Source organism: Narcine bancroftii, chromosome 6, assembly GCF_036971445.1.
Source record: "Narcine bancroftii isolate sNarBan1 chromosome 6, sNarBan1.hap1, whole genome shotgun sequence".
Lineage (NCBI taxonomy): Eukaryota > Metazoa > Chordata > Chondrichthyes > Torpediniformes > Narcinidae > Narcine > Narcine bancroftii.
Genome location: NC_091474.1, coordinates 28218482 through 28244545, shown reverse-complemented (window position 1 = coordinate 28244545; position 26064 = coordinate 28218482). Strand labels below are relative to the sequence as shown.

The 26064-nt window shown below is 44.7% G+C and overlaps 2 protein-coding genes across 2 annotated transcripts in view; both read left to right on the top strand.

The window, feature by feature from the left end:
• LOC138735881 (opioid growth factor receptor-like protein 1) overlaps nt 1-13325 on the top strand; it is a 28158-nt gene extending 14833 nt beyond the window's left edge. The window contains exons 4-8 of the mRNA XM_069884458.1: nt 1668-1746; nt 3294-3372; nt 4284-4350; nt 9851-9999; nt 11851-13325. Coding sequence (XP_069740559.1) covers nt 1668-1746; nt 3294-3372; nt 4284-4350; nt 9851-9999; nt 11851-13012 — 1536 coding nt within the window. The 3' untranslated portion in view covers nt 13013-13325. The remainder of the gene's footprint in view (nt 1-1667; nt 1747-3293; nt 3373-4283; nt 4351-9850; nt 10000-11850) is intronic.
• A 5048-nt stretch (nt 13326-18373) lies between these two features.
• The window catches only part of col9a3 (collagen, type IX, alpha 3), a 111948-nt gene continuing 104257 nt past the window's right edge, over nt 18374-26064 (top strand). The window contains exons 1-2 of the mRNA XM_069884438.1: nt 18374-18557; nt 19992-20069. Of these exons, the coding sequence (XP_069740539.1) occupies nt 18492-18557; nt 19992-20069 (144 nt within the window). The 5' untranslated portion in view covers nt 18374-18491. The remainder of the gene's footprint in view (nt 18558-19991; nt 20070-26064) is intronic.

The window sequence follows — 26064 nt, the reverse complement described above, 5'->3', positions numbered from 1 at the left end:
ATGGCCAGCTTCTTTCTTGTAAGTTCAGAGACCCATGTTTTCCACCAGTCAGAGTTGATTAAACTAAGCCCCCACATCAGTACTGTCTGTCAGCCCCCAGCTGTGCTGAGTTCCTCATTTCACTCAAACGTTTGATACTGAGCCGTGAGCCCCTTGTGCCAGTGGAAGAATTGGCTGTGTGATCAACCTTTTGAAAACTTGTTTCTTTCTGCTGAAATGCTGGAGGAGCTCAGCAGGTCTCACAGCGTCCATTGGAAGTGAAACTATCTAGGGGGGCATGGTTAGCGTAGCGGTTAGTCCAATGCTGTTACAGTGGGAGCGACCAGGGTTTGAATCCTGTGCTGTCTGTAAGGATTTTGTATGTTCTCCCTTTGTCTGCATGGGTTTCCTCCCACCCTTCAAAATGTACCCGGTTGTAGGTCAATTGGGTGTATTTGGGCGGTATGGGCTTGTGGGCCAAAAAGGCCTGTTACTGTGCCATATGTCTGAATTTAAAATATATATGAATATATGAATTTAAAATATATAATCAATGTTTCGGGCCTGAGCTCTTCAAGGTATCTACCACAGGTGACTTGTACTGAATGATAATAAATCAGTAAAATGTTTAGATCTCCCCTACAATACACAAAAGTGCTGGAAGAATTCAACAAGTCACGCTGTATTCAGGGAAAGCATTAGGTAATTGATGTTTTGGGCCTGAGAATATCTAAATAAGGGCTTAGGCCCAAAGCGTGGACTGCCTGCTGCTTTCCCTGGATGCTGCATGACCTGCTGAGTTTCTCCAACACTTTGTGTGCTGTACTAGTTCCCTAGCATCAGCAGTCTTCTTGTTTACCTTGGATGTCCCCCTCACCCTGGGGTCTGCATTAATGAGTATGGGTTCATACCTCGTTCTGGGACATGCAGCAGACGTTGACCACTTAACGCAGTACTGAGTAACAGTTGTATTGTCAGAGGGGCCAATTCTACTCTCCTGCTTCAAAGGTTCAGATATTATGATCAAGGTTGTTCGTACATGTGCTTCAACAAAAGAAGGCCAGGTTAAAAGCTAGGTACACTGGAATTGAGTTTAAAAACATTCTACTGAAGGAACTCAGGGGGTCGAGGCAAAGTGATGGACAACGTTTCAAGTGAACACCCCTCAAACGTCGATTTCCCCCACTGATGCTGTTCGACCTGCTGAAAACCTCGAGCAGAAAAATACTAAAAACATAACAATGAAGAAGGACTCAGGGCCAAATATCAGTTATATATCTTTACCTCCTATGGATGCTGCGAGACCTGTTGAGTTCCTCGAGCACTTTTGAGTTTTTGCTATCATCCTGGCATCTGCAGACTTTCATGTTTCACTCCCAAGTTCCTACAACAGACTGATTTTTGGTTAAAAGCTGGATTTGGTGAACATTCTGATCATCTTTTACAGAGAGTAACAGAATGGGACTGTTCAGTCCAACAGGAGATTACTAACATCCTTCTCTACTCTTTCAATATTTCCTCTGTTTATTTTCTCCCTCATTTTTTTAAAACCTTCCTTGGAATGCATCTACATCATTCACTTTATCCACTCCTCGGGACTCACTACTCTGTGGTTGAAGATGTTTCTCATGAATTTCTTATTGAGTGTAGATGTCAGTGGTTTTTGATTCTGTTCCTGTTCCCACCAGGATCTGAAGGATAATGTGGAGCAGAGCGGCAACACCAACTTTTCATTCTACATGAATAAAACCTGCTCTCAGCCCAATGGTAAGTCTTTGCCTGCTGATTAATGCCTTTACCCGTTGGGGTGGTGGGTGCCACTGGCAGGGCCACTGTTGAGTACCTATTCTGAGCTTGCAGTAGTGAGCTCCGGTCTCGATTGGCTGGAGTCGCAAGTGCTCCCACGGTATGTGTTGGGGAAGAAGTTCAGGATCAGAATCTGGTTTGATACAAACCAAAGGGAATGGTTTAAGAATAAAAGGGGAGAAGTTTAAGGGGAAACATTTTCACACAGAGAGTGGTAGGAGTGTGGAATGAGCTGCCAGCTGAAGGGGTGAATGTGGGCTCAATTTTAACATTTAAGAAGAATTTGGACAGGTACATGGATGGGAGAGGTATTGAGGAATATGGACTGGGTGCAGGTCAGTGGGACTAGGCAAAAAGAAGGTTCGGCACAGACCAGAAACGCCGATGGGGCCTGTTTCGTTGCTGTAACGTTCTATGGAGTATGTCATAAAATTTGTGGTTTTGCGGCAGCGTCTTGGTGCAATCGTTTATATAAACCACCTTGCAAAATAAAAAAAAGTAGTGCAAGAAAAAGACAAAAATAAGGCAGTGTCTATGGTTCATTTTTTATTCGAGAATCTGATGGCAGTGGGGAAGAAGTTGTCCTTGTGCCGCTGAGTGCTTGTCTTCAGGCTCCTGTACCTTTTTCCCAGAGGTAGCAGAGTGAAGTGGGCATGGCCTGGGTGGTGGGGTCATTGAGGATAGAGGCTGCTTTCTGTAGATCTCTACAGAGTGAAGACCGGTGCTCATGATGTCACAGGCCGAGTTAACAACCCTCTGGAATTTTTTCTTGTCCTGAGGGTTGGCACCTCCGTACCAGATGGTGATGCAATCAGGTGGGATGTTCAGATTCAATTATCCTTGGATTTCCCACACAATAAATGGCTAGGCTTGGTGTGCGCTTCCTGATGGAATACCTCAGACCTTGGGGTAGGGCAGGCAGTTAAACCTGGGTTGCTTTCAGTTTACTTTGGAGGACAGGTTAGGCACTCATTTCCAGTGAGTTAATCTGTTGAAAAGCATGTTGATTCTTGAATTTGAAGAGGGTTTACATGCAATGAAGAGCTTAGGAGGATGACAGAGGGACCCGGAGTGGAGATGATCAGCAAATGTAATGTAAGATTTGCTTTGACAAATCAGAAGCTGTACCATGGAAAATCAGAATAACACTTCCTCTTTGTATTAATGATGCCTCCAGATAAACTACCTAATTTCCTCTCTTTCCAAAAGAATAAAAAGAAAGAGCTGGCATTTATCTGGATGTCTTAAATATTTTTATAGACATTTAAGAGACAATGAGATGGCCAATTTGAACGTTGCCAGCTCCCACACACACCAAAGAGATAGTGGATTGCATTATATTAATTGATAAATATTTACACCTACTATTCCAAGCAGAGGTTCCTTGTCCTTTCATGTTCCTCTCTCATATCCAAGATAGGACACATTCGATAAACTATTGTTTCAAACGATTGCTGCTTTTCTTAGTTTTAAACTCTCAAATACATGAAGGATTCTTTGTTTACTAGGTTGCAAAATAGTGGAGATGTTAACGAAATGGAAAGGAAAATATGAACAATTGGAGAGGAACCATTCATACATCCAATGGTATGTCCTTGTGCTATTCCTAGTTACAGTTGTGAGACCAACTGGTCCACAACTTCCGCCATTCTATCTCCCTCCTTTCTGGAAATATCTGGGAAGTTCTCAGAGATCACAAGATTTAAGCCACTGAGGGGGGAAAAAGTGAAAGATTAGTTGTGAACAAGAAAATCAGCAGATGCTGCGGTCTTAGTGCAGTGCACAAAAGTGCTGGAGAAAATCGGCAGGTTATTCAGCATCCGTAGGAAGTAAAATGCAGTCGACGTTTCAGGCCTCAGCCCTTCATTGGCCAAAAAATATATAATAAATACCCATTAGGATTGAGGAATCCTGCAACACACTCTCAAGAATTATAGAATCAAATTAATATTCAGATATTTGCCCAAAAATGATTTGAACTGCAAAGCTACAAGAGAGTGTGCAGTGTATAGGAGGGAGCTGGAAAGACCTTTCAATGTACAGAATCAATCAGTGGCCTCCATCTGTGCTGCAGTTTTTTGTGATATCCTGGAATAAACTTCATGACTGATGTCGGGTATGTTCGAACTTTGGACCTGTCCTTAACAGCGCTACTTTACCTTTCAATGGAACATTTAACCTGTCGTGCACACTGATGCTCCAAGGTGTAAATATACAGTAAAACCCCTGGTATCTGGCATTTTGGGGGATTGGTAGATGCCAGATAAGTTGCTTGAGACTACATGTTGTGTGATTGGCGAACTAACAGCGAGGCTCACCAAATTTAAACCTGAATTTTTTTTTACCTCTTTATTTTCTACAAATTTTTTTTTTGCCAGTTGCTTGAATTCAGAATTACAGGGATTTTACTGTATATTGAAATAAACTGCAGCCATCATTTCTGCCTGGCATGTCTGATTTTTGTCCTAGTTTCCAATTGTTAGGTGTTGTGTTTTCAGGCTGTTTCCATTGCGAGAACCTGGAATGAACTGGTGGGCTAAAGAACTCACAATTCAAGAAATTAAGGTGTGTATTGTGGAGAGAAGTTACTAAGTGTTCTCCATTGCCCTCACTTGTAGTGTCACAGTGGGATACAGCATGGAATCAGATCTCATGCCTCATCGAGTCTATGCCAACCATCCTCTACCCATTTACACTTGTCCTATGTGACTTCAATTTTTGGTTTATTCTCCACACATTCCTGTCCACTTGCCCCAGAGTCGTCCACCCGCTGAAAAGGGGAAACTTGCAATGGCCATCTAACCTACCCACCTGGGATAGGAGGAAACCAGAGCACAGAGGGAAAACCCAGGCGGCCACAGGGAGAATGTGCAATCTCAACACAGACAGTGCCTGAGGTCAGGATTGAACCGGGGTTTCTGGTGCATTCACCTGCTGTGCCACCATTCTAAAAATCAAATGAAACATCGAATTCCACAAGTTATTTGGTGTTTGGCTTGGCTCTTTAAAAGAGCAACCTATTTAGTTCCATTACTGCTTCTTATTCCATGTCTGTAATCCATCAGATTTTTTTTTCCCCTTCTGTGTTTTTATTGAATAATCCTTTGAAAGTAATTATTCAATCTTTTCTACCTCCCCCCCCCCCACCCCTCCACCATTCAAGCAGTGCAAGAAAATTACAATTTGCACCCTTTAATCTGTTCCCTGTTTTACTTATTCTGTTGCTTTTATTCAGCATATACAAAGCTAAAAAAAAAAAGATTAGAGGTTCATAACAAGGGGAAGTGGAAACAACAGAATATTTTGCTGGTCTACAGTAAAACTCCTGTTATCCAGAATACAAGGAATTGGCAGCCTCATGCCACTGACAAAATTTGAAGAAGATTGGCACGCCTCACCATTAGTTGGGGTGGCACAGATAATGTAGTGGTCTGCACAAAGCTGTTACAGTACCAGTGATCGGGACTTGCGTTCGAATCCCACGTTGTCTGTAAGGAGTTTGTACGTTCTTCCCGTGTCTGAGTGAGTTTTCCCGGTGGCTCCGGTTTCCTCCCACTGCTCAAAATACACCAGGGGTTATATATTAATTGAGTCTAATTGGGTGGCACGGGCTCATGGGCTGAAATGGTCTGTTACCATTCTAAAATTAAAATGAGTTTGCCAATTTCTAGCCACCAGAAAATTCACTTATCCAGTATCTACCAAACCCCATAGATGCCAAATACCAGGGGTTTTACTGTATTCTCCAGAAACTTTAACTTTTAAAATGTTGTTAAATGAATTAAAGAAGTGGCCCCATCCAGCTGTGTACTCTGGAATATTTGTAACAAAACTAGTAGCTCTGTGCCACACTGAGTCTGTAGAAGCTTCTTGTACCGGTACAGTTAAGTTCAATGTAGATCTTTTACCTGGGCACTGCTTTCCTGCAGTCTTCCTTCATACTTAATTCTGAAAAACAATGTACTATCCAAAGATCTCTAGCTTGTCTATACTTAGCAACTTGGAGTCCACAATCTTCTTGGTCAGAAGATTTGGGACCAAAAGTAGGCCCATCAAGTTCATCTTGAGCTTATCCATCCTCCCACTCCCTGACTTTCTCCCCGTAACATTTTTCGCCCTATCAATTTCTGCCTTAAATAGCCCCAATGACCATACTTCCATAGTCACCTATGGCAACAAGTTCCCAGACTCAACCCTCTGACTAAATAAATTTTTCCGCTCCTCTGTTTTAAGTTGATGGTGTTTTATCCTGAAATTGTGCCCTCGCGTCCTAGACTCCCCTACTTTGGGCAAACAACCTAGCCACATCTACTCAATCCTGACCTTTTGAAATGCCTCTGTGAGGTCCCCACTGTCCTTCTTCTGTACTCTAACAAGTACAGTCCAAGAGCTGACAATCATTCCTCATGTGCTAACCCTTTAATTCCTGGCATCATTTTAGTAAATCTTACCTGAACCCCCTCCAAAACCAACACGTCTTTACTCAAATAAGGTGCCCAAAACTGTACATAGTACTCTTAGGTCTCACCAATGCCCTATATAGTCTCAATATTACATTCCTGGTTGGAAAATTGGAAAATGTTGAAGATTCACCACCCCCTGGCCGAAGACAATTCTTTTCATCTCCACCCTCGTTGGTAGGCCCTAACCTTGATAAAGGGCTCAGGCCTGAAACATTGGTTATGTACTTTTATCTTTGCTACATAAAGTACACTGTTTCTCCAGCATTGTGTTTTTACTTCAACCTCTGTGTCTGGAGACTTTCGTGTTTCACTTCTTTCTTTTCCCCAGTTCATCTTTTACACATCCCACTCTTTTACACAAAGGGTGGTGGGTGTACAGAATGAGCTGCTGGAGATTGGGGTTGAGATGGATGCTATTACCATGTTTGAAAAATATATAGGGATAGATACGTAGATAGGATGAGTTTAGAGGAATATGGGGCAAATGCAGGCGGGTGGGACTAGAGTGGATGGGGCATTTTGGTCAGCATAGGCAGGTTGGGCTCAGGGGCCTGTTTCCACGGTGTGTCATTGTCCACAATTTCAGCCACCTAGAATAGGATACCCCACTAAATACATTTTCCCTTCTCTTTTCCATAGGGATCGCGCTCTCTGGGACTCCCTTGTGCACTCATCCCTTCCCACCAATCGTACATCTTAGTCCTACCTCTGTGGCTGCAAGAAGTGCTACTCTTGTACTTACACCTCCTTCCTCACCAAACAGTCCTTCCAATTGAAGCAACACTTGGAAGGGGTCATCTACTGTTGCTGGTGCTCCCGGTGTAGTCTCCTCTACATCAGGGAGACTGGATGCAGATTGGGAGATCATTTTGTTGAGCACCTTCGCTCTGTCTACTGCAGCAGCAAGTACCTCCCAATAGCTAGCCGGTCTTTTCAGCATCCATTGGAGACAAAGTTATATTGCTGACGTTTCGGGCCTGAGCCCTTCTTCAAGGAATAAGCAGAATGAGCCAGAAGCAGGAAATCTGAGAAAGTCTCAGAATTCAGACAATGGGGGAGGAATCCAGACCAACAAAAGGAGTTAATTGGATATGATAAGGGACGAGGGAAGAATTTATCATGTTTGAGTAAAAGGAGATGGAATGGAGAGACAGAGATTGGGAAAGGCAATGGAACGGTGGGGAGGGGTTAACAAAAGAGAAGTTAACATTAAGGTCTTCCGGTTGGAGGGTGCCCAGTCGGAAGATGAGGTGTTGTTCATCCAATTTGCAAGTGGTCTCAGTCTGGCAGAACATGAGACCATGGACAGATACGTCAGCAAGGGAATGGGATGGGGAATTGAAATGGGTGGCCACTGAGAGATCCACGCTATTGCGGCAAATATTGCAGCATCCCCCACTTCTATTCCATAGCATATTACTACACCAACATGTCTGTCCATGGCCTTGTCCTGCCCAGCTGAGGCCACATGAAAGTTGGAGGAACAACTTGTATTCCATTCAATCTCCAATCCGACGGCATCTTTGATGACCTCCAATTTCTGGTAACTCACACCCCCTTTCTCTCGTTTTCTCAGGCCACCCTCACTTTTCCTTATCGCTCTAACTCCTTCCCTTGCCTCACACCTTCCTTCCTTCCTACCAGAGAGCAGCTTTCTCAGCCCTGTGCCCCCTCCCCTACCACCTCAGCTCATTTCTTCCATCCCCCCCACCAGCATTCACCTATTACCTGTAAACCTGTGCTCTTCCCTCATTTAATTTTTTCTTTAAATTTAGACATACAGCACAGTAACTGGCCCTTCCAGTGCACAAGCCCATGCTACCAAACTAATCTCCAACCCCGTATGTTTTGAAGGGTGAGGAGGAAATGAGAGCACCCAGAGGAAACCCACACGGACACAGGAATAATGTAGAAACTCCTTACAGTGCCGGATTCGAACCTGGGTCATTGGCTTTGCAACAGCATTGCACTAACTGTTACGTTAACCCTGCCACCATATTCTCCTTTCACTCAACCCCCCCCCCCCCCAGACCTTATTTAGCCATTTGCTCAATCTTTGGTATCACTGATTGAAGAGCTCAGGTCCAAAACGTCACAGAATCCATGTTTTACCACCTTGTCTCATCAGGGCTCTCTGTCTCATCGAATGTGCCATATGCCTTTATAATTACTTGTTGTAGCTGTAAACTATCCGTGATCGTGTGAGACACTGACATCCTTTGAACATTAGCCATTTTTGCTGTCTAACCTCTAAAATAGTAGGGTTACATTTTGTACATTCCAGTCTGTGAGAGCCATTCTAGAATAAATGGTATTTTGGAAATGGTGCCTCCACCTTTCCATGTAGATCATCAGGTCCTGGGAATTTATTTCCGTCCCATCACTTGCTCTGATACTAATTCTTACTCACTGCCACTCTCTTTGACCTCGTCATCCACTCTAGATCTGTAGTTCTTTGATAGTTTCTTCTGTCAAGATAGATGTAAAACATTTTGTTTCATTCCTGCGCCACTTCCCTATTCTGTGATCTCTCCTGACTGTAAGCAACCTGAATTAACGTTAGCTTGTTGTTTTGACATATCAGTAGAAGAAGTGACAATCTGTTTTTGTGTATCTCGCCAGGAAACTTAACAGTTTCAAGATTCCTTTATTGTCATACAATAGTACAGAATGTAATACAGTATTACATGAAATTGCCTTCTGCCTACTGTAAGGGAGCCAAAGAGTTGCCATTAGTGTCGACCAGCGCCCCTTACAGTACAAGAGAAAGAGAAGTAAAAGAGAGTCCTTTGAGTGACATTAAGTGTATGTGGATTTGCCTCCAGTGCTCCTGCAACCTCTGCAGCCGTACAGTCTCCTGTTTGATCCATTGGCAACCCAAGCTCCAGATCCAAATTTCTGATACGATTAGGAAGCCTTCAGCACCTGAGGCCTTTCAGGAACCCTTCTTGCCCTCAAGACCCTCTCGAATCCCACCTCCGATACCTGGTTCCTGTGAGGCAGACTCCAGCAACCCACTGTCCCTGCGGGTCCCAAAGCCGCAAGTCACCCTCAACGCCACGGTCACCAACCTGTAGGGTCATCTCCTTTGCTTCTCTCTTTGTGATTTCCATTTACTTTCCAATGTCTTGCTCTGCTTTTGCTGAACTGGTTTGAGTGGATTTTTAACTGCAATCTGACACAAACATTACCACATGAAAATCAAAATAAAATACTGCTGCAAATCTGAACCAAGACCTAAAATCTTGGCAGATTTTCTTTCCAGTGACGATGCTTTGACCTGCTGAGATTTTCCAGCATTTTCTGATTTTGTTTCATCAATACTTTTCCCCAAAATGGCACATTTAATCTAACATTTGTGGTGAGCTTTGAACTCAGCATTGGCTGTGCTGGACTTGTGTGCTTTGATTAAAATGAGTGAGCAATTCAGGAACCATCTATCTAACTTGCTGATAGACAATGAAAAGTACCAGTTGAAACAGGCCACCAGTTTGATGCATGCTGCTGTCGTGATCCCTGTGTTTAGAATTTTTATTCTAAATTCCTAGAATTTTTAAATCAATGTGTATAAAATATAGTAATAAATCGTTCACTGTTGACAGTTGTTCAGACAATCAAACGTTGCCCAGGAGAGGCTGGTGGACGCATACAAGATGATGCTGGACTTCTATGGCATCAAGCTGGTGAACGAGGAGACCGGAGAAGTGAAGCGAGCCCATCACTGGAAACAGCGATTTCACAACCTCAATCTGTGAGTGCAGTCAAAGGCTTTTATTTCCGTAGTTCAATTCCTCGTCACGTGTTTGATTTGCAAGTAATCCAGTTGGTCAATTCATACAGCACAGCTGTAAACGCACAGTGCTGATTGACTGAGGGTGATTGGTTAGCACAGAGCCAAGGCAATATTGTTTTACCAGTGTGAGGTTCATCCAGGAGCCTGATAACAACCAGAAAGAAATGATTCTTGAATCTGGTGATGCATGATCTCACTTGGAGGGGGTGTTGGTGAGGTGGTGGGGGGGGGGGTGTTGGTGAGGAGGATGTGGCTGGGGTGAGATGAGTCCTTTAATTTGTTGGCTGCATTTCTGGGGCAGCGAGAAGTGTTCATGGAAGGGAAGGGGTTTCTTTGATGGCTTGAACTCTGAAGATTCTTGCAGTCTTGGGAGAGCAGACAGGATGTCACGGGGCATTTTACATGGTAGGTTTTGACTTGGAAGTGACGTCACTGTTTTAATGTTGGAAATGCAACAGCCAGTTAATGCACAGCAAGTTTCTGCAGTGATAAGATAAAAACCTCTTCTTTATCCTGACTTCATGCCCCCTTACTATTGTTAGGACTCTTCAAGTTCAAGTTTATTGTCATCTGATTATACACATACAGCTTATCTCCGGACAATAGTGCACACATACAGGCACACGTAGGAAGTAGGAACAGGAGTAGGCCAAAAATGGCCCATCGAGCCTACTCCGCCATTCAATGCGATCATGGCTGATCTAATTTATGACCTAACTCCACCTACCTGCCTTCTCCCCATATCCCCTAATTCCACAGTACACCCGACGTACACACACAACATTTATACATACAAATTCAAAATAAAATATATATAAAACTAGGATTGTTCAACAGTTTCACCATCTGTAGGAAGAAGCTGTTAACCAGCCTGGCAGTCCTGGTTTTTATGCTACTTACCCTCTTCCTTCAAGTAGTGTATTAAAGATACTGCAGACTGGATAGTAAGGGACCTCAATGATTCTCTGAGCCCTCTTTAAACACCACTCCCCGTAGGTGTCATTGATAGAGGGAAGGGAATTCGAACAAGTATGGGAGCCTTACATTAAATACAATAGCGAAAACCTACCGGGAACAAACATTACCTAAGTTGATGGAAGGAGAAGAAAAGAAAAGAATGGACTCAGTAGAATTTCTGGTGTATTTTTGTTGAATGACAACATTGTCTGACTGGCTTAATGCAACCTAGATTGTATACCTAAAATGGATGAGGGGGGGGGGGGGTGGGGGGAGAAAAAGTCACTGTATATGTGTGAAAAAGAAAAAGTGTATATCATGGCTAATGTGATTTATGGTGTGAAAAATAAAAAATTTAAAAAAAAATAAATAAATAAAAAAAAGATAGAGGGAAGGGAGACCCAGATTTAATCACCCTCTGTACTGATCTCTGATCTGATGCTTTACTGCTACCATACTGCAACCAAGCAGGGCACTTTTGTGCTCCTGTGGAATGTTATTAGGATGGTAGCCAGTAACCTTGCCCTCCTCAATTCAGAGGCATGAACCCCAGAGTAGCAATGACAGTTCTTGATGTATGTAGTGCCCAGGATGCTTCACATAGGTTAATGGTCAAAGTCTGATGGCACAACACACAGGAATGATGAGGGCCTGTGATGAAAGACTTGGTGTTGTGGAGGAGTGAGTGTGCTGGGAAAAGGTGATGGCTGAGGGAATGAAAAGTGTGAGTTCAGGGATTAAAACCTTCTTGTTTCCAAGGAGTTGTAGCCCTCTTTTCAGGAGCACGAGATCAGATATTTGGAAACGTCTGTGTCCCTAGACACCGCTGATTATTTTTCTTTCCAATTTCAGACACTTACACAATAATCTGCGCATCACGAGGATACTGAAGTGCCTTGGTGAGTTGGGCTTCGAGTACTATCAGACACCACTGGTCAAATTCTTTCTCGTAGAAACCCTGATCAACAAGCAGTTACCTCAGGTTAAGGACAGTGTTCTGGACTATTTTCTTTACACCATTAGAAATAAATCTGAGAGAAGGAAATTGATCCTTTTTGCTCAACAACACTATCAGCCTCTCTCTGAGTTTGTGTGGGGACCTCCCAAAGGTACAGAACACCGGTTCAGCCACATCCAGGAAGAACTGAAGAAAGAAGTGGTTGAACAAAGGAGTGAGGAAGGTTCAAAGGAAGACGTGCTCACTAAAATTAGTGAGGTGCCATCAGAGGCAGGGAAAGACCAGACTCTGAAGAAGAAGGGCTCCGATTCAAGCAAGGAGAGTACACACTTTAGACAGGACAGCGAGCAAAGATGCGAAGATGTTGTAATGCCTGGAACTCTCAATACAATCTCAGAGGCAGAAGAAAAGGTTAACCGTGATGGGAAGTCTCCGGTTCCTGAAGATACTGAAAACCAAACTGAACACGAGGAAGAGGTTATTACCAAAGGCAGTGAACCTGATGCAATAACGAAGAACTGTAAAACCAAACTTGGAGAGAAAATAGAGGATAAATCAGCATTGCCTGTGAAATTGGAAGGAGAAGTTGGCAGTAAGCAAGGAAAGCAATCCGAAGGCAAGTTAGCATCTTCAGGAGTGTCCAATTTAATGGCCGTGGAAGACAATCAATCTTCGTCACAGGACAACATCAGGGAAAATGCATCAGGGCTGATGGACACAGAAGCTGAGACAAAACCACCAGTCGCTGAAGGTGCGACGGAAGGAAGCAAAATTGGGAATCCTACCACAGGAGGGATAGGTAAGAGACCTGGGTCAGGACCAATCACCACAGAAGAAGAAGGACGCGCAGAAGAAGATGCAACAGGAAAAATGAGCCAGAACACGCCAGCAGAATCTGCAAGGTGTGAAGCACTTGATAAACCTCATGCTGAAAGTGAGACCCCGAGTTTTGAAGGCGAGAGCAAGTTTGGGGAAGAAATGGAAATTCAAGAAGCAAGGCCTGCTGATGAATGCCCTGGGGAAAAGGATGTAGAAATGGAGGAAAATGATGATTGAATGATCTGGAGAAAAGATCTGGAGAAAATGGAGTGAATATATTTTAAATATCCAGGGAGAAAGGTAAATGGTTTGCGGGTTTGCCACATTGTGAAGGTCTGGGATACCACTTTGCTAAGGAGCAGAGTGTTTTCATGCATCAACCAAACATGCCACCGGGTTGAGGGAGCAAATTAACTTGTTGTCCCATTGCTCTTTGAATGCGGACACTGAATTTGGAATTTAGTGGGTGCATATCAATACAAGTCCATGCTTTTCTTAATTTAACTTTGATTGGAAAAGAAGTTGAATAATAAACAAGTTTTGTACCACACTTCTGGCCAGGTTTCCCTCTCTGTAACTTCACTGTTCCATAGCACCTGAGAAGAGTGTGTATGTGTGTGTGTAGGGGCTGGTGTGCAGATGTCTACTCTCTGGATGTGGCCATAAACTTGAAGCTCCTGTGCACAATCATTTCTGTGTTGATGACTCTCCATCATCAGGGTGAGGTCTAATGTAAACTTGAGGAACAAAACAACATATTCCTCCCAACAGCATGAACATTTATTTTTCTAATTTTAGAGAACCCCATGTGATCACACTGTTTCCATCTCTGCCTATTCCTATAATTCTCTTCCCCCCCCCCTCCACCCTTCTCCCTCCCCCCCTCCCCACCTCTCCTCCCCCTCCACCCACCTCTCCTCCCATTAAAGGGTCAAGGCAACAGGCAGTTAAGGGTTCAGGGCAAGCTGACTGCCTGCCCATCTTTTGGGGTTATGTCCAGGCCCATGTGGTGTGGAGCAGGAGTATGCGGTATGGGGACAGTGGCAGAGTTCTGGGAACGGTGGGCCACCCCAGGGGATTTAGTGCGAGGTTGACGATGAAAATCATGTTTTAATTTGACATGTAATATTGCATAATAGAGAGCTGGTAGTGACTACTGCTTCTCGCAGGTATTTTTGTCACATGTTAATGGAGGTTTTTAGTTGTAGCTGTGTGTTTTGTATTTGTAGTTTTGAATAAAGTTTGTATTTTTTAAAAAAAGGTTCACCAGGAAGTTGCCTGGATTGGAGAGTATTGGATACAAGGAGTGATTGGACAAAGTTTGTCTGGAGCATTGGAAGCTGAGGAGCAAATTGTGGTGTAGGGTAGATGGTAAAATGTTTAATCACCAGGGTGAAAATGTCAAAAAGTAGAGGGTGTTGGTTTAAAGTGAGTGGGGAGCATTTAATGGAGATTTCCAAGACAAGTTGTTCTTAAACACAGAGTGGTAGAAGCAGATATCAGAGCAACACTTGACCTGGAAGGGAATATGGGAGATGTCACTTGACCTGGAAGGGAATATGGGATTTGTTAAGATTGGTATCATGTTCAGTACAATCATCATGGGTCAAAGGGCCTGTGCCTCTGCTATATCTTCCATGTTCAAAATCAGTCATTCTCAACCTTTTTTGTTGGCTCAGGACTCTGCTCAAAGTTGATGGGCCCCTGTCCCTTTGAAGCAGCCAAGTTTTGGTTTCTTCTGTACTTCCACCAACTACATAAAAAACCTAAAAAATATTTACGTTACATGAGGTGAAAAGAAAATGGGGCTTTTACCTAAGTATGTGGTGGCCCCAGGTTGGGCCGTGGGGCCCTAGTTGAGAATAGCTGTTCTAAATGTTTGGATAAATAGTCTAGAACTTGGTCGAGCATCTGAAATGAAGAGAGGGATTGAGGAAAGGAATTCCAGAGTTTGGGATTCAGGTCGCTGGAGGCAAGGTCCCAGTGATAATCATGGACATTTTACAATCAAAGGAAACCATTTGACTCATCGTTTCTGTTCTATGAGCTCCTCAGCCTGTAGCTCAGAAAGTCACCGCTGTTGAACCGCACATCAGCTACTGTTTAACAAGGTAAGGATTTTTGTTTTCATCATTCTTTTGGGAAGTGAGAGCCCTGCTCTCACCAGCACCCTGGGTTAAACATTTTTTTCCCATCTCCTTCAAATGACCTTCTTGTCCATTTGTGTTTGACTCATGCCTTTTACGTGGCACTTCATTGGATGCTTTCTGTAAATCCAAATGCACTGCATGTACTAATTCCCCTATATTCACCCTGTTACATCTCCAAAGAAATCAAGTACATTTGTCCAAAATCATTTCACTTTTGTAATGCCATTTGATTGTGTTGTGATTTTATAAATGTACTGCTTTTATCTCCTCAATGATTAGTTACAGGGTTTTCCCAAATTCACACTTTTTGGCATCCTCCTTTCTTGAATATTGAAGTTACATTTGTAATTTTTGAATCTTCTGGAGTCTCCAGAACCCAGGAAATATTGATAGACGATGACCAACCGACTGCAACCACTTTTTTTTAAGGTTACAACCAAAATATCCATCATCAGTGCAAGATGTCAGACTTCTTGGTCTTTCACAACAGGACTTTACATAGTAAGTTTTTCTGGTGATTAAAAATAAAGGTGCCGAGAACCACAGCAAAAGTTAGAAAAAAGTAAGAGTGAAGCACAGAAAAGCCAAATGCAAAAAGCACAAAGATTATTCGATTCTAAAATGTCAATGAGTGATATGGAATTTTGTCAGCAAATTAAAAGCTTGTAGTATTTGAAATAAGATCAGTGAACCTGTGACACAAATCAGTACAAAGGGGTGTGATTTAATAACGTTACAGAAACATGATTGCAGGGTGAAAGTGATTGGAAAATAAATATCCAAGGTTATCAAGTAATACAGGAGGTCAGGCAAGGGAGATAGGGTATCACTTTTAATTAAGGATGAGATCAGGGCAATTGTGAGAGATGATACAAGATCCAATGAGCAGAATGTTGAATAGGTTGAGATTAGGAATAGCAAGGGAAAAAGATCACCGTGGGAGTTCTGTTTTGGCCACTAAATAATAACATTATAGTGACACGGGCAAGAAACCAAGAAATGTGTCACGAATGTAAGAATGGAACGGCAGTTGTCATGGGGTCTCTAAGTTGTTCATAAATTGATTGGTCAAGGCAGACTTGAGGAGAATGCATCTGTGATAGCTTTCTTGAACAATCTTTTACCGAAGCTACAAGGGAACATGCTAACAGATCTGTCCTGTGCAATGTGACAGATTAAAATTCAGTGATCTTATAGATAGGAATCTTCTTGGAAAATTTGATCACCGTCTGATTGAATTTGGAGGGTGCAACAGTATGATCTAAAACCAGAGTATTGTTCCTAAACAAGGGATGAGGGAGGAGTTGCCTCGTGTAGACTGGGAACACAGGCCATATGGTGGGACGATTGAGGAAGAGTAGAGACTTGCAGAGATTTTTCACAGTGCCCAAAAAAAGTATATTCCAGTTAAAAGTAAAGGCAGTGAGGATGGGGAGAAGCAGTCTGGGATAACTAAAAGAAATGAAGGCATCAAATTAAAAACTTAGGCATACAAAGTCACCAAGAGTACAGTAGTGGGAAACGGGAAGATTGTGAAGATTTTAAAAATCAGCATGTAAACACAAAACAAGCAATTTAAATAAAAAAGGAAGAAAGTGAATTGGCACAACATATACCAACAGATAATAAAAAGTTTTTATAATTATATAAAGAGGAAAGGGTGGTGAAAGTGCATGTAGGTCCCTTGAAGGATGGGAATTAATATTGGATAATGTGGAAGTACCCGAGGCTTTGACAATGGAAGACAAGTCTGATGTTCCAACATGTCAAGTGTAGTGGAGGCCTTTGTGATAATGTACCAAAATTCTCTGGACGGGTTCCCGCATATTGGAATACAGCAAATATCCCATCACTGTTTTTAAAAAAAAGATGTGGGCGAAAGGAAGGTAACTATAGGCCAGTTAGCTTAATGGCTGTAGTCAGGAAAATGCTTGAAGTCATCATTTAGGAAGAAATAGCCAGACATCTGGATAGAAACTGTTCCATTGGACAAACACAGCGTGGATTCAGGAAGGGCAGGTTGTATATGACAAAATTTCTGGAGTTCTTTGAGGATATAATGAGTGTATTGGATAGAAGGGAACAGATTCCAGAAGGCATTTGATAAGGTGCCACATAAAAGACGTCCATAAGATAAGGATGCTTGGAGTTGGAGTAATGTGTTAGCATGGATCAAGGATCAGTTAACCAAGAGAAGGCAGAGTTAGTTAAATGGGTATTTCTCTGGTTGACATTCAGTGCCACGGGAATCAGACTGTGTCCACAGCTGTTCACCATATACATTAGAGATCTAGAAGAGGGGACTGAGTGTAGGTGTATTCAAGTTTACTGATGACTCGAGTGGAAAAGCAAATTATGCAGAGGATGTGGAGAGTCTGCAGAGAGATAGGTTAAGTGGTCTGGCAGATGGAGCACAATGTTGGTAAATGTGAGGTTATCACTTTGGAAGGGAAAATGGAAGATCAGATTATTGTTTAAATAGTGAAAGATTGCAGCATGTTGTTAAGCAGAGATATTTGGGAATGTTCATGCCTTAATCACAAAAGTTAGTTTGCAGGTGCAACAGGTAATCAAGAAGGCAAATGGGACCTTGGCCTTCATTGATAGAGGGATTAAATTTAAGAGCAGGGAGATTCTGCTGCAACTACAGGGTCCTGGTGGGGCTGCATCTGGAAGACTGTGTGCATTTCTGTTCTTACTGGAGGAAGGATAGACCTGCTTTGGGACTGTTGAAGAGGTTAATTCCAGAGGTGGGTGAAGGGTTCGTCTCTATGAACACAGATCAAGTTGCTTAACCCTATCCCTTTGAAATTAAGAAGTCTCTGCCTGAATAAGCAGTGAGGACTGCCTCATTACTATATTCAAGGTACAGATGGAGTTTTGAAGTGTAGAAGATTGAAAAGGTACTGGGAACAGGTGAATAAGTGGAGCTGAGTCAATGGCAGAATTGGCCATAGAACTACAGCACAGAAACAGGCCAGTCGGCCCATCTGGTCTGCACTGAACTGTTATTCCAGGTAGATCCATCAACCTCCTGCTGAACCATAGTCCTCTACACCACTGCCATCATCCAACTTTTTCCTCAAACGTTGAAATAGATATTTTTCCCGATCTTACTGAATGGGAGCAGTCCCCACGGCTAGATGCAGGTTCTTGCTCCTATCTTCAGGTTCTGGTCCCACAATCAGCTGCACAGAGCTGCTCTAAACGAGTAATCGTTCCAGGGCGGGCGAGCCTTGGTCAGCGGACGGAGAAGATGAAGTGCCCTCCCTCAAGTCCTCCTCCTCCCCACCGCCCACCCCAAGGTTGGCATTGGTCGCCCCCAGCATTCGATGGGCGGGCGCGGATTCAGTCTGCGAACAGCCCTCGAAGGCAGGGTGGAGGGCGAGGTGCTACCTGAATGCTGCTTGTTGGTGCACTGAGTGTGAAGGGCTACAGCCCCCGCCTCTGACAAGCCGTCAATCAAATAGGCGACGGGCTGTGTTTGTGCCGCGGGAGCCTGGCGTCTCTGGATCCTGGTCCACGAGTCATTGAATCCGGCAGCTGCAAGAAGAAGCGGGAGAGCGATGTCTGCCTTCTCGGTGCTGCGGCTTCTCGTCCTGACTCAGTTCCTCGCCAGTGCCGGAGCACAGGTGAGAGAGCGTCGGGGACCCCAGGAAACGAACTGCGGGCAGAGGCTGAGACAGGGACGGGAGGGAGTCTCTTCCCCCCCCCCCCCCACCCCGTCTCCAGACCTGGTCAGTGCGAGGAAAAGGCTCAACTGGCGGTCAAGCCGCAGAGAAGGGGAGGCGAGGCCACTCGGCCCGCCGCGACCAGTCTGGAAGAGGAAGAATTTGGGTGTCCAATCTCGGGACTGGCTGCCCATATATCTGGATGCGCCTGGAATTAAGAACCCTCGGTGAGGGGAGGGGGTTTGGAAGGGGATCTCAGAGATGAGCGTTGTCCTGTTCCTCTCCTGAGCCGAGCAGGACCGACCCCGCTCTGCACCCAGGGGGTTTCACGCACCCCGGGGTCGCTCGGTTCCCCTCCGGACCTGATAATGGGGAATTTGGTTTGGGGATGTCGCCGCCCGCTCTCCGCGTTCTCCTCCTACAACGACGTCTTTGTTCCAGGGGCATTGCCCCCCTTCCCGCTCCCCTTCTGAACGTGGGACCATCTGGCCACTCCACTGGACGAATCCCTGCCGGAGCTGGGTCCGGGCTCCGGCCAAACCGTGTGGATGCAGAGAAATCCCATCCCGATCAAGCCCGGATACTCGGGGCAGGTCGCGGACCAGGCCAGCGGGAGACCATTCGATCCATCGAGTCTGTGCTGTTCTGCTATTAATTCCCCTTCTTGGTGCGACGCCTCGTCTCCCTGCCATGGTTACTACTGACCGCCGCCACAATTTTCCTAAATTACCCCACTGACATTAAGATTCTTTTTCCAAATTACCTTAAGAGGTAGAAACTGCCCATCGAGTCTACGCCATCTCTGACCATTCCCGCCAACTCCTGGCGAATTTTACTCTTCGCCCTTACACTCGAGAATAATTCACACGGCCGTCCCCACAGTCTTGGGGCCGTGGGCAGAAACCCACGGGAGTCCGCAGGCAGCGCTGGATCGGCGCGGGGAGATGCTTCGCTGCGGGTCTCTCTGTGTTGCGAAGCCGGGCTCTGCCTGTGTCCCTTTTCCCGGGTACGAATGGGAAGTGTCCCGGCGAGCGGAGCAGGTGAACCCTTTCCCGAACAAGACTGGGATTCCTTCTCCTCCCAAATACTCCATCACCTTGCATGTTGCAAGCAGTCGCTTTGCCCGTGAGAATCAAACGCGACCAGAGTCCACAAATCATCAATCCCACCCAATAAATCCCCCACCCAGGCTCGAGGTATTCCCGGTCCACAGCCCAGACACCACCGTGGTGTGGTGTGGGGCGGGGGCGAAGAGGAGGAGAGAGGAATGAGCAGCGGCTCCGCATGTCCCCGGGAGTGTGGGTATCGGTCTCCGAAACGCGGGAGATACCTGATTAATCGTGGCGAGGGATTTCTAGTTGTAATCCCCTCCTTCTCCCCTCCCCGCCCTCCCAGGATCAGTTTACGGGATACCCCACCGCACCATTCGACCCACGGGGACCAGCGGGACCGCCGGGCCACGACGGTATCGATGTGAGTAGCCGGGATCCGACCGAACGCTCTCCCTCCGTACGCACACCTCACTCGTAACCAGATTACTGAATCAGCCGTTCACTTATTGAAATTATATATGTTTTTAATTTCACATTAAGTAGATTTTTGATTGTCCTGTGAGGAGGGGCGGTGGGGAAGGAAATGTTAATTCCAGTTCTGCCTGGCCGAAGTTGGTTGAACTTTTGTTGAAATGTTGGAAAGTTCTCACCTCCTGGGCTGGAGGCGCTGTTCAGTAGATCTCCAACAGGAGACGCTGTCTCCCCGCCTGGAGGCTCCGCCTTTGACCATGACGTCATACGGGGTTCAGGGATATTGGGATCTGAGAACATCACAGGGATGTTTCAAAGACCCTTGGATACATGCTAGGTGTGAGGTGGGAGAAGGGTAGAGTAGGTTTCCACAGGTCAGCACAACATTGTGGGCTGTAGGGCTTGTACCATGCTGAATGTTCATTGTTCTGTATTATTTGCCCTGTAAAGACAGGGTCATTAAGTAATCTAGCACCATTACTTAAACAAGAAGCAAAAGAGGAGGAATGAGCAGCGGGACATGGAGTGGTTGTGAAGCCTGTCATCTCCAAAGACATTGATACCATAGTAATGTTTAAGGCTTCTAGATACTCCTATGAATATGGAGCGGTTTGACATGTGAGCTTATTTGGCATCATGTGCTTTACTCCGTCATGAAGGACGTTACAGCCAATAGCATCCTTGAGGGCTCTCATTGTTCCTGTGATAAGGCACAGTACTCCAAGTGAACTGGCATCATTCACTAACCTTTTGAATATCAGCTGGAGTCATGGTGACTTTTTTATTGCATGGAAGCAAGATAGCTCAGAAGCCTAATAGTCTGAATATGCCTGAGGTTGTCTGTTCTCTGTTAACTAAGCAGGCTCAGGTCTGATCAATACCTGGAGGGGAGACTGCTTTGGAGCACCAGGTGCTGAAGGTTTCTGTCAGGGGTGCTGCCTTACAGTGGACAAAAGTTAAAGAATGTCATGTATGTTACATTCTAAATGTAGTATTATGTGACAATAATGGAATCTTTACCTTTATTCAAGTGCAAAAGCATCTAAATGCCTTTTAAACTCTACTACTATATTTGCCTCAGACAGCTTGACCTATAGAAAAAGTGCCTGTAGTGTCTCTTTTAAATCCTTCCCCTCATGTTAAATCTTGTAGACTATGACCATTATCCAGGCCCGTCGTGATTTTATAAACATCTGTAAGGTTACCCATTGGCCTCTGGGGGGGAAAAAAGTCCCAGTCTCTTAATAGATTCAAGATTCCTTTATTATCATGTAATAGAGAACATGTAATAATACACGACATTTCCTCTGCCTGCCGTAAGACAGACAAAGAGTTGTTATTAATGTTGCCTGGCACCCCTGACAATAGAAAAGAAAGAGAAGCAAAAGAGAGTCCTTTCAGAGTCACTGAGTATCTGTGGATTCATCTCCAGTGCTCCCATGGCCTCTACAGCCGCACAGACTCCTGTTCAATTCATCGGCAACCTGAGCTCCAGATCCAAACGTCCAACACGATCAGGAAGCCTTCAGCGCTCGAGGCCCTGCAGAAGCCCTTCTTGCCCTCAACACCCTCTCAAATCCAGGTTCTGAAACCTGGTTCCCATGAGGCATTCTCCAGCAGCCCACAACCTATGTAAGCCCCTCAGCTGCTGAGTCCCTTGCTTGTCTGCTGCCATGGTCACTGCTATGATCAAACCTCCAGTCTCAGTAAGATTTTGCATGAATCTTTTCCGCACCCTGTCCAGTTTAATGAGATCTTTCGGAGAGCTGGGTGACCAGAACTTGTGCCTAATACTCCAGGTGCAGTATCACCATCTGTAACATGACATCCCTGTTCCTGTACTCAATTCCTTGACCAATGAAGAGTAATATAATGTGGGAATATCCTTCCTTCCCTAATCTTAAATAAAATTGTTACATTCATGCCAAATACTGAACTTAAGCTGAAGATTCTCAACAATTATATCCATTCCATGTAACCATATTTTTTCCCATTTAAATGCTTTCCTTAGCAGTTAATCAATGATGATCTAATCCACGACGTGATGTCTGCTTCAAATGAATCATGAAAGTCTACAGACGCAGATCGCTGGAGGAACTCAGCAGGAATCACAGCGTCCACAGGAGTTAAAGATGTATAACTGTTCAGGCCTGAGCCTCGTACCTCATACCTTGAAGAAGAGCTCAAGCCTGAAACATTGGTAATATGTCTTTACCTCATCTGGATGCTGTGAGACTGACTGAGTTCCTCCAGCTTTTTAACTGTGGTGCCTGCTTCAATTATCTTATATGTAGTCCCAAATAAGCATCACATTGCCTGCAAAGCACCTGTGTAGTGTAGCTAATCCTCTCAATGACAAGGTAATCCCATTTCTCTACCTAAAAAGATACAATGTATCACATTTCTATTAGCACGTTTCATAAGTTCCGGATATCTTCAGCTATTGAGGTACTGTTGCCAGAAACTATCTGCTGAAGGAACAGAGTGAGTCAGGGACAGTTGATGTTTTGGGCCATGAACCCTGCATCATGTTGAAAGTCCAATGGCAATACCATGCACATCAAAATTCCCATGTGTAGTCATGGGGAAATTACCAGGATGGAAAGGAAACATGGTCAAGGCGATATTGAATGAGGGGGAAATGACTGGGGGAATGGCAGGGGTTGGAGTGGATGGCATAGGGGTTGTTGGTGGTGGTTCGAAGCAGGTAGAGCATTACAGCACAGTACAGGCCCTTCAGCCTCCAATGTTGTTCTGACCTGTATAAACTCACCAAAAAAAACTAAACCCTCTCTTCCTCATAACCCTTTATTTTACTTTCATCCATGTACCTGTCTAAGAGTCTCTTAAATGCCCCTATTGTTCCAGCCTCTGCCACCATCCCAGGTAATGAATTCCAGGCACCGACAAAAAGAAAACCTACCCCTGATGTCTCCCCTAAACTTTCCTCCCTTCACTTTGTATAGATGTCTTCTGGTGTTTCCTATTCCCGTTCTGGGAAAAAGGTGCTGGCTGTCTACCTTTCAGAATCTTGAAGATGTCCATTAATTCATCTCATCCTTTGTTCTAAAGAAAAAAGCCCTAGCTCTGCTAACCTTTCTTCATAAGACCTGCTTTCCAATCCAGGCAATATCCTGTTAAATCTCTGAACCCTCTCCATAGCTTCCACATCGTTCCTGTAATGAGGTGAGCAGAACTGAACACAATATTCTAAGTGTGGTCTCACCAAAGATTTGTAGAGTTGCAACATTACCTCATGATGGGGCCCTGGTTTCAACCGAAGTGCTTTAACCACTTAAAGAGCACTCCAGGTTGACCTAATGGGGTTTTCTGGATCACAGGGATCACTGTTGAGAGGGTTAGATGCTGATTTTAGATTGAATTAATTGCTTTTGTGTGTTATTCTGGATCTTGAACTGGATCCACAAAGGGAGTTTTTAAACACTGTTTTAAAAGAAAGTTTTGTGTGGGGTGTGTTTGGGTCTGCGTAGAGTGCCTGTGGGATGCGTGTTGGGGACTATGTGGGGACATGTGTTGAGGATTGCTTGTGGTATGTATTGGGGACCATGTGGAGCATTATTGAATCTGGGTGGGGAGCGTTGAGGACTATGTGGGTGTGCAGTAGTGTGTACATTGGGGACTGCATAGGACATGTGTTGGGTTCGCATGGGGCATGTGTTGAGGACTGTGGGCGTGTTTTGTGGATCACATGTGGTATGCATTTGGGATCACATGAAGCATGTGTTGGGGTCTGAGTGGGATGTGCTTGAGGACTGTGTGGGCCTGTGTTGTTAGTTAGTGTTTTAAGAGCCAGCTCCTAGGGAATGGTGCACCCCCCCACCCCCGCCCCGGGGATTGAATGTGTGGTTGATGACGAAAATCGTGTTTTAATTTAAAGTGTGATACTGTAATAGAGAGGTGGTTGTAATTACTGCTTCTCATGCTTTTGTTGTCACAAGTTATGGTGGTTTTGTATGTGTGTGTTTTGTGTTTGTAACGTTGTAGTGTGAATAAAGTTTGTATGTTTAAAAGAAAAGCTGTCTCCTTGGGTAGGACATTATCGATCATAGAGCTGGTCAGGTTTTCATTGGTTAAGAAGGTTTGTTTTTCACTAATTGGTTGGTAATTAGTGACTAGTGACATTCAATTAGTAATTAGATCAAATTAAACAGACCAGACCAATTTTCCCTTTCATTTACTTCATTTGCATTGGAGAATTGGAGTTTATATTTCTATTTGAACTTTACCTTAACCGTCCATTTAGTAAAATAGACCTTTTGAAGAAGTTTGTTTGTTCAGGTGAATTTATACTTCAACAACAACCCACCCACTGCAGATTCCACTGGGGAAGAGACTGTTCATAATCGAGCTCCTGCTTGTTCCCTGAAGAGGAATGCAGGAGATGGCAGATGCTGGGATCTGAAGCTGAACTCAATCTGCTGGAGGACCTTGGAAGGTCGAGCAGCATCCATGGGGGGGGGGGGGATAAAAGAACATACCAGGCTGGAACATTCCATCAGGACCGATGAAGGGTTTTGGCTCGAAACTCCAACCATTTCTTCTACCCCCACTGATGTTGCAAGAGCAATCCAGTTGGCTCCATTCTCTGCCCTCTCCCCACAGCCCTCCTGTGACCTATCCACCTCCCTTTTGAATGCTACAACTGAATCTGCCCCCACAGTGATCAAAAAAACGTCAATTCTTCCACACTTCTGGCTCGGAGAGCTGGTCATCCTATCACTGCGCCAGAACTCTACTACAGTGAGTGAAGAGAACCTTGCCGGATGTATTGGTCCTCACTATGTAAAAATGACACAGAAATGCTGGAGGAACTCACCTGCTCTCGCAGTATCCATTGGAGGTAAAGATATATTACCAACATTTTTTTGCCTGAACGGTTAGCAGTGCCAGTGATTGCGGTTTGAATCCTGGCGCTCTCTGTCAGGAGTTTTTATGTTCTTCCCAGTCTGCGTGTGTTTTCCCCAGTGCTCCTGTTTCCTCCCACCCTTCAAAACATACTGGGGTTGTAGATTAATCGGGTGTAATTGGGCAGCACGGGCTCGTGGGCTGAAAGGCCTGTTACTATGCTGTGTGTCCATATTTAAAAATTTTAATTTACAACATTAGTAATTTATTTTTTTTTACCTCCTATGGACACGGTGAGACCTACTGAGTTCTTCCAGCATTTGTGTTTTTACTACAATCACAGGGTCTGCAGATTTCTGTGTAACTTCTCATTCTGTTGCAATTGCCCTTCTTTCTATCTGCACAAATTCTTGGCTCCCACCTTATCAGAACAGTTTATTTCTCTCTCTCTCCTGTCTACTCTGCTTCCCATGTTCAAGTTCCTTATCATTTGTATGTGTATATCTTTGGCTTGGCTTCGCGGACGAAGATTTATGGAGGGGGTAAAAAGTCCACGTCAGCTGCAGGCTCGTTTGTGGCTGACAAGTCCGATGCGGGACAGGCAGACACGATTGCAGCGGTTGCAAGGGAAAATTGGTTGGTTGGGGTTGGGTGTTGGGTTTTTCCTCCTTTGCCTTTTGTCAGTGAGGTGGGCTCTGCGGTCTTCTTCAAAGGAGGTTGCTGCCCGCCAAACTGTGAGGCGCCAAGATGCACGGTTTGAGGCGTTATCAGCCCACTGGCGGTGGTCAATGTGGCAGGCACCAAGAGATTTCTTTAGGCAGTCCTTGTACCTTTTCTTTGGTGCACCTCTGTCACGGTGGCCAGTGGAGAGCTCGCCATATAACACGATCTTGGGAAGGCGATGGTCCTCCATTCTGGAGACGTGACCCATCCAGCGCAGCTGGATCTTCAGCAGCGTGGACTCGATGCTGTCGACCTCTGCCATCTCGAGTACTTCGACGTTAGGGGTGTAAGCGCTCCAATGGATGTTGAGGATGGAGCGGAGACAACGCTGGTGGAAGCGTTCTAGGAGCCGTAGG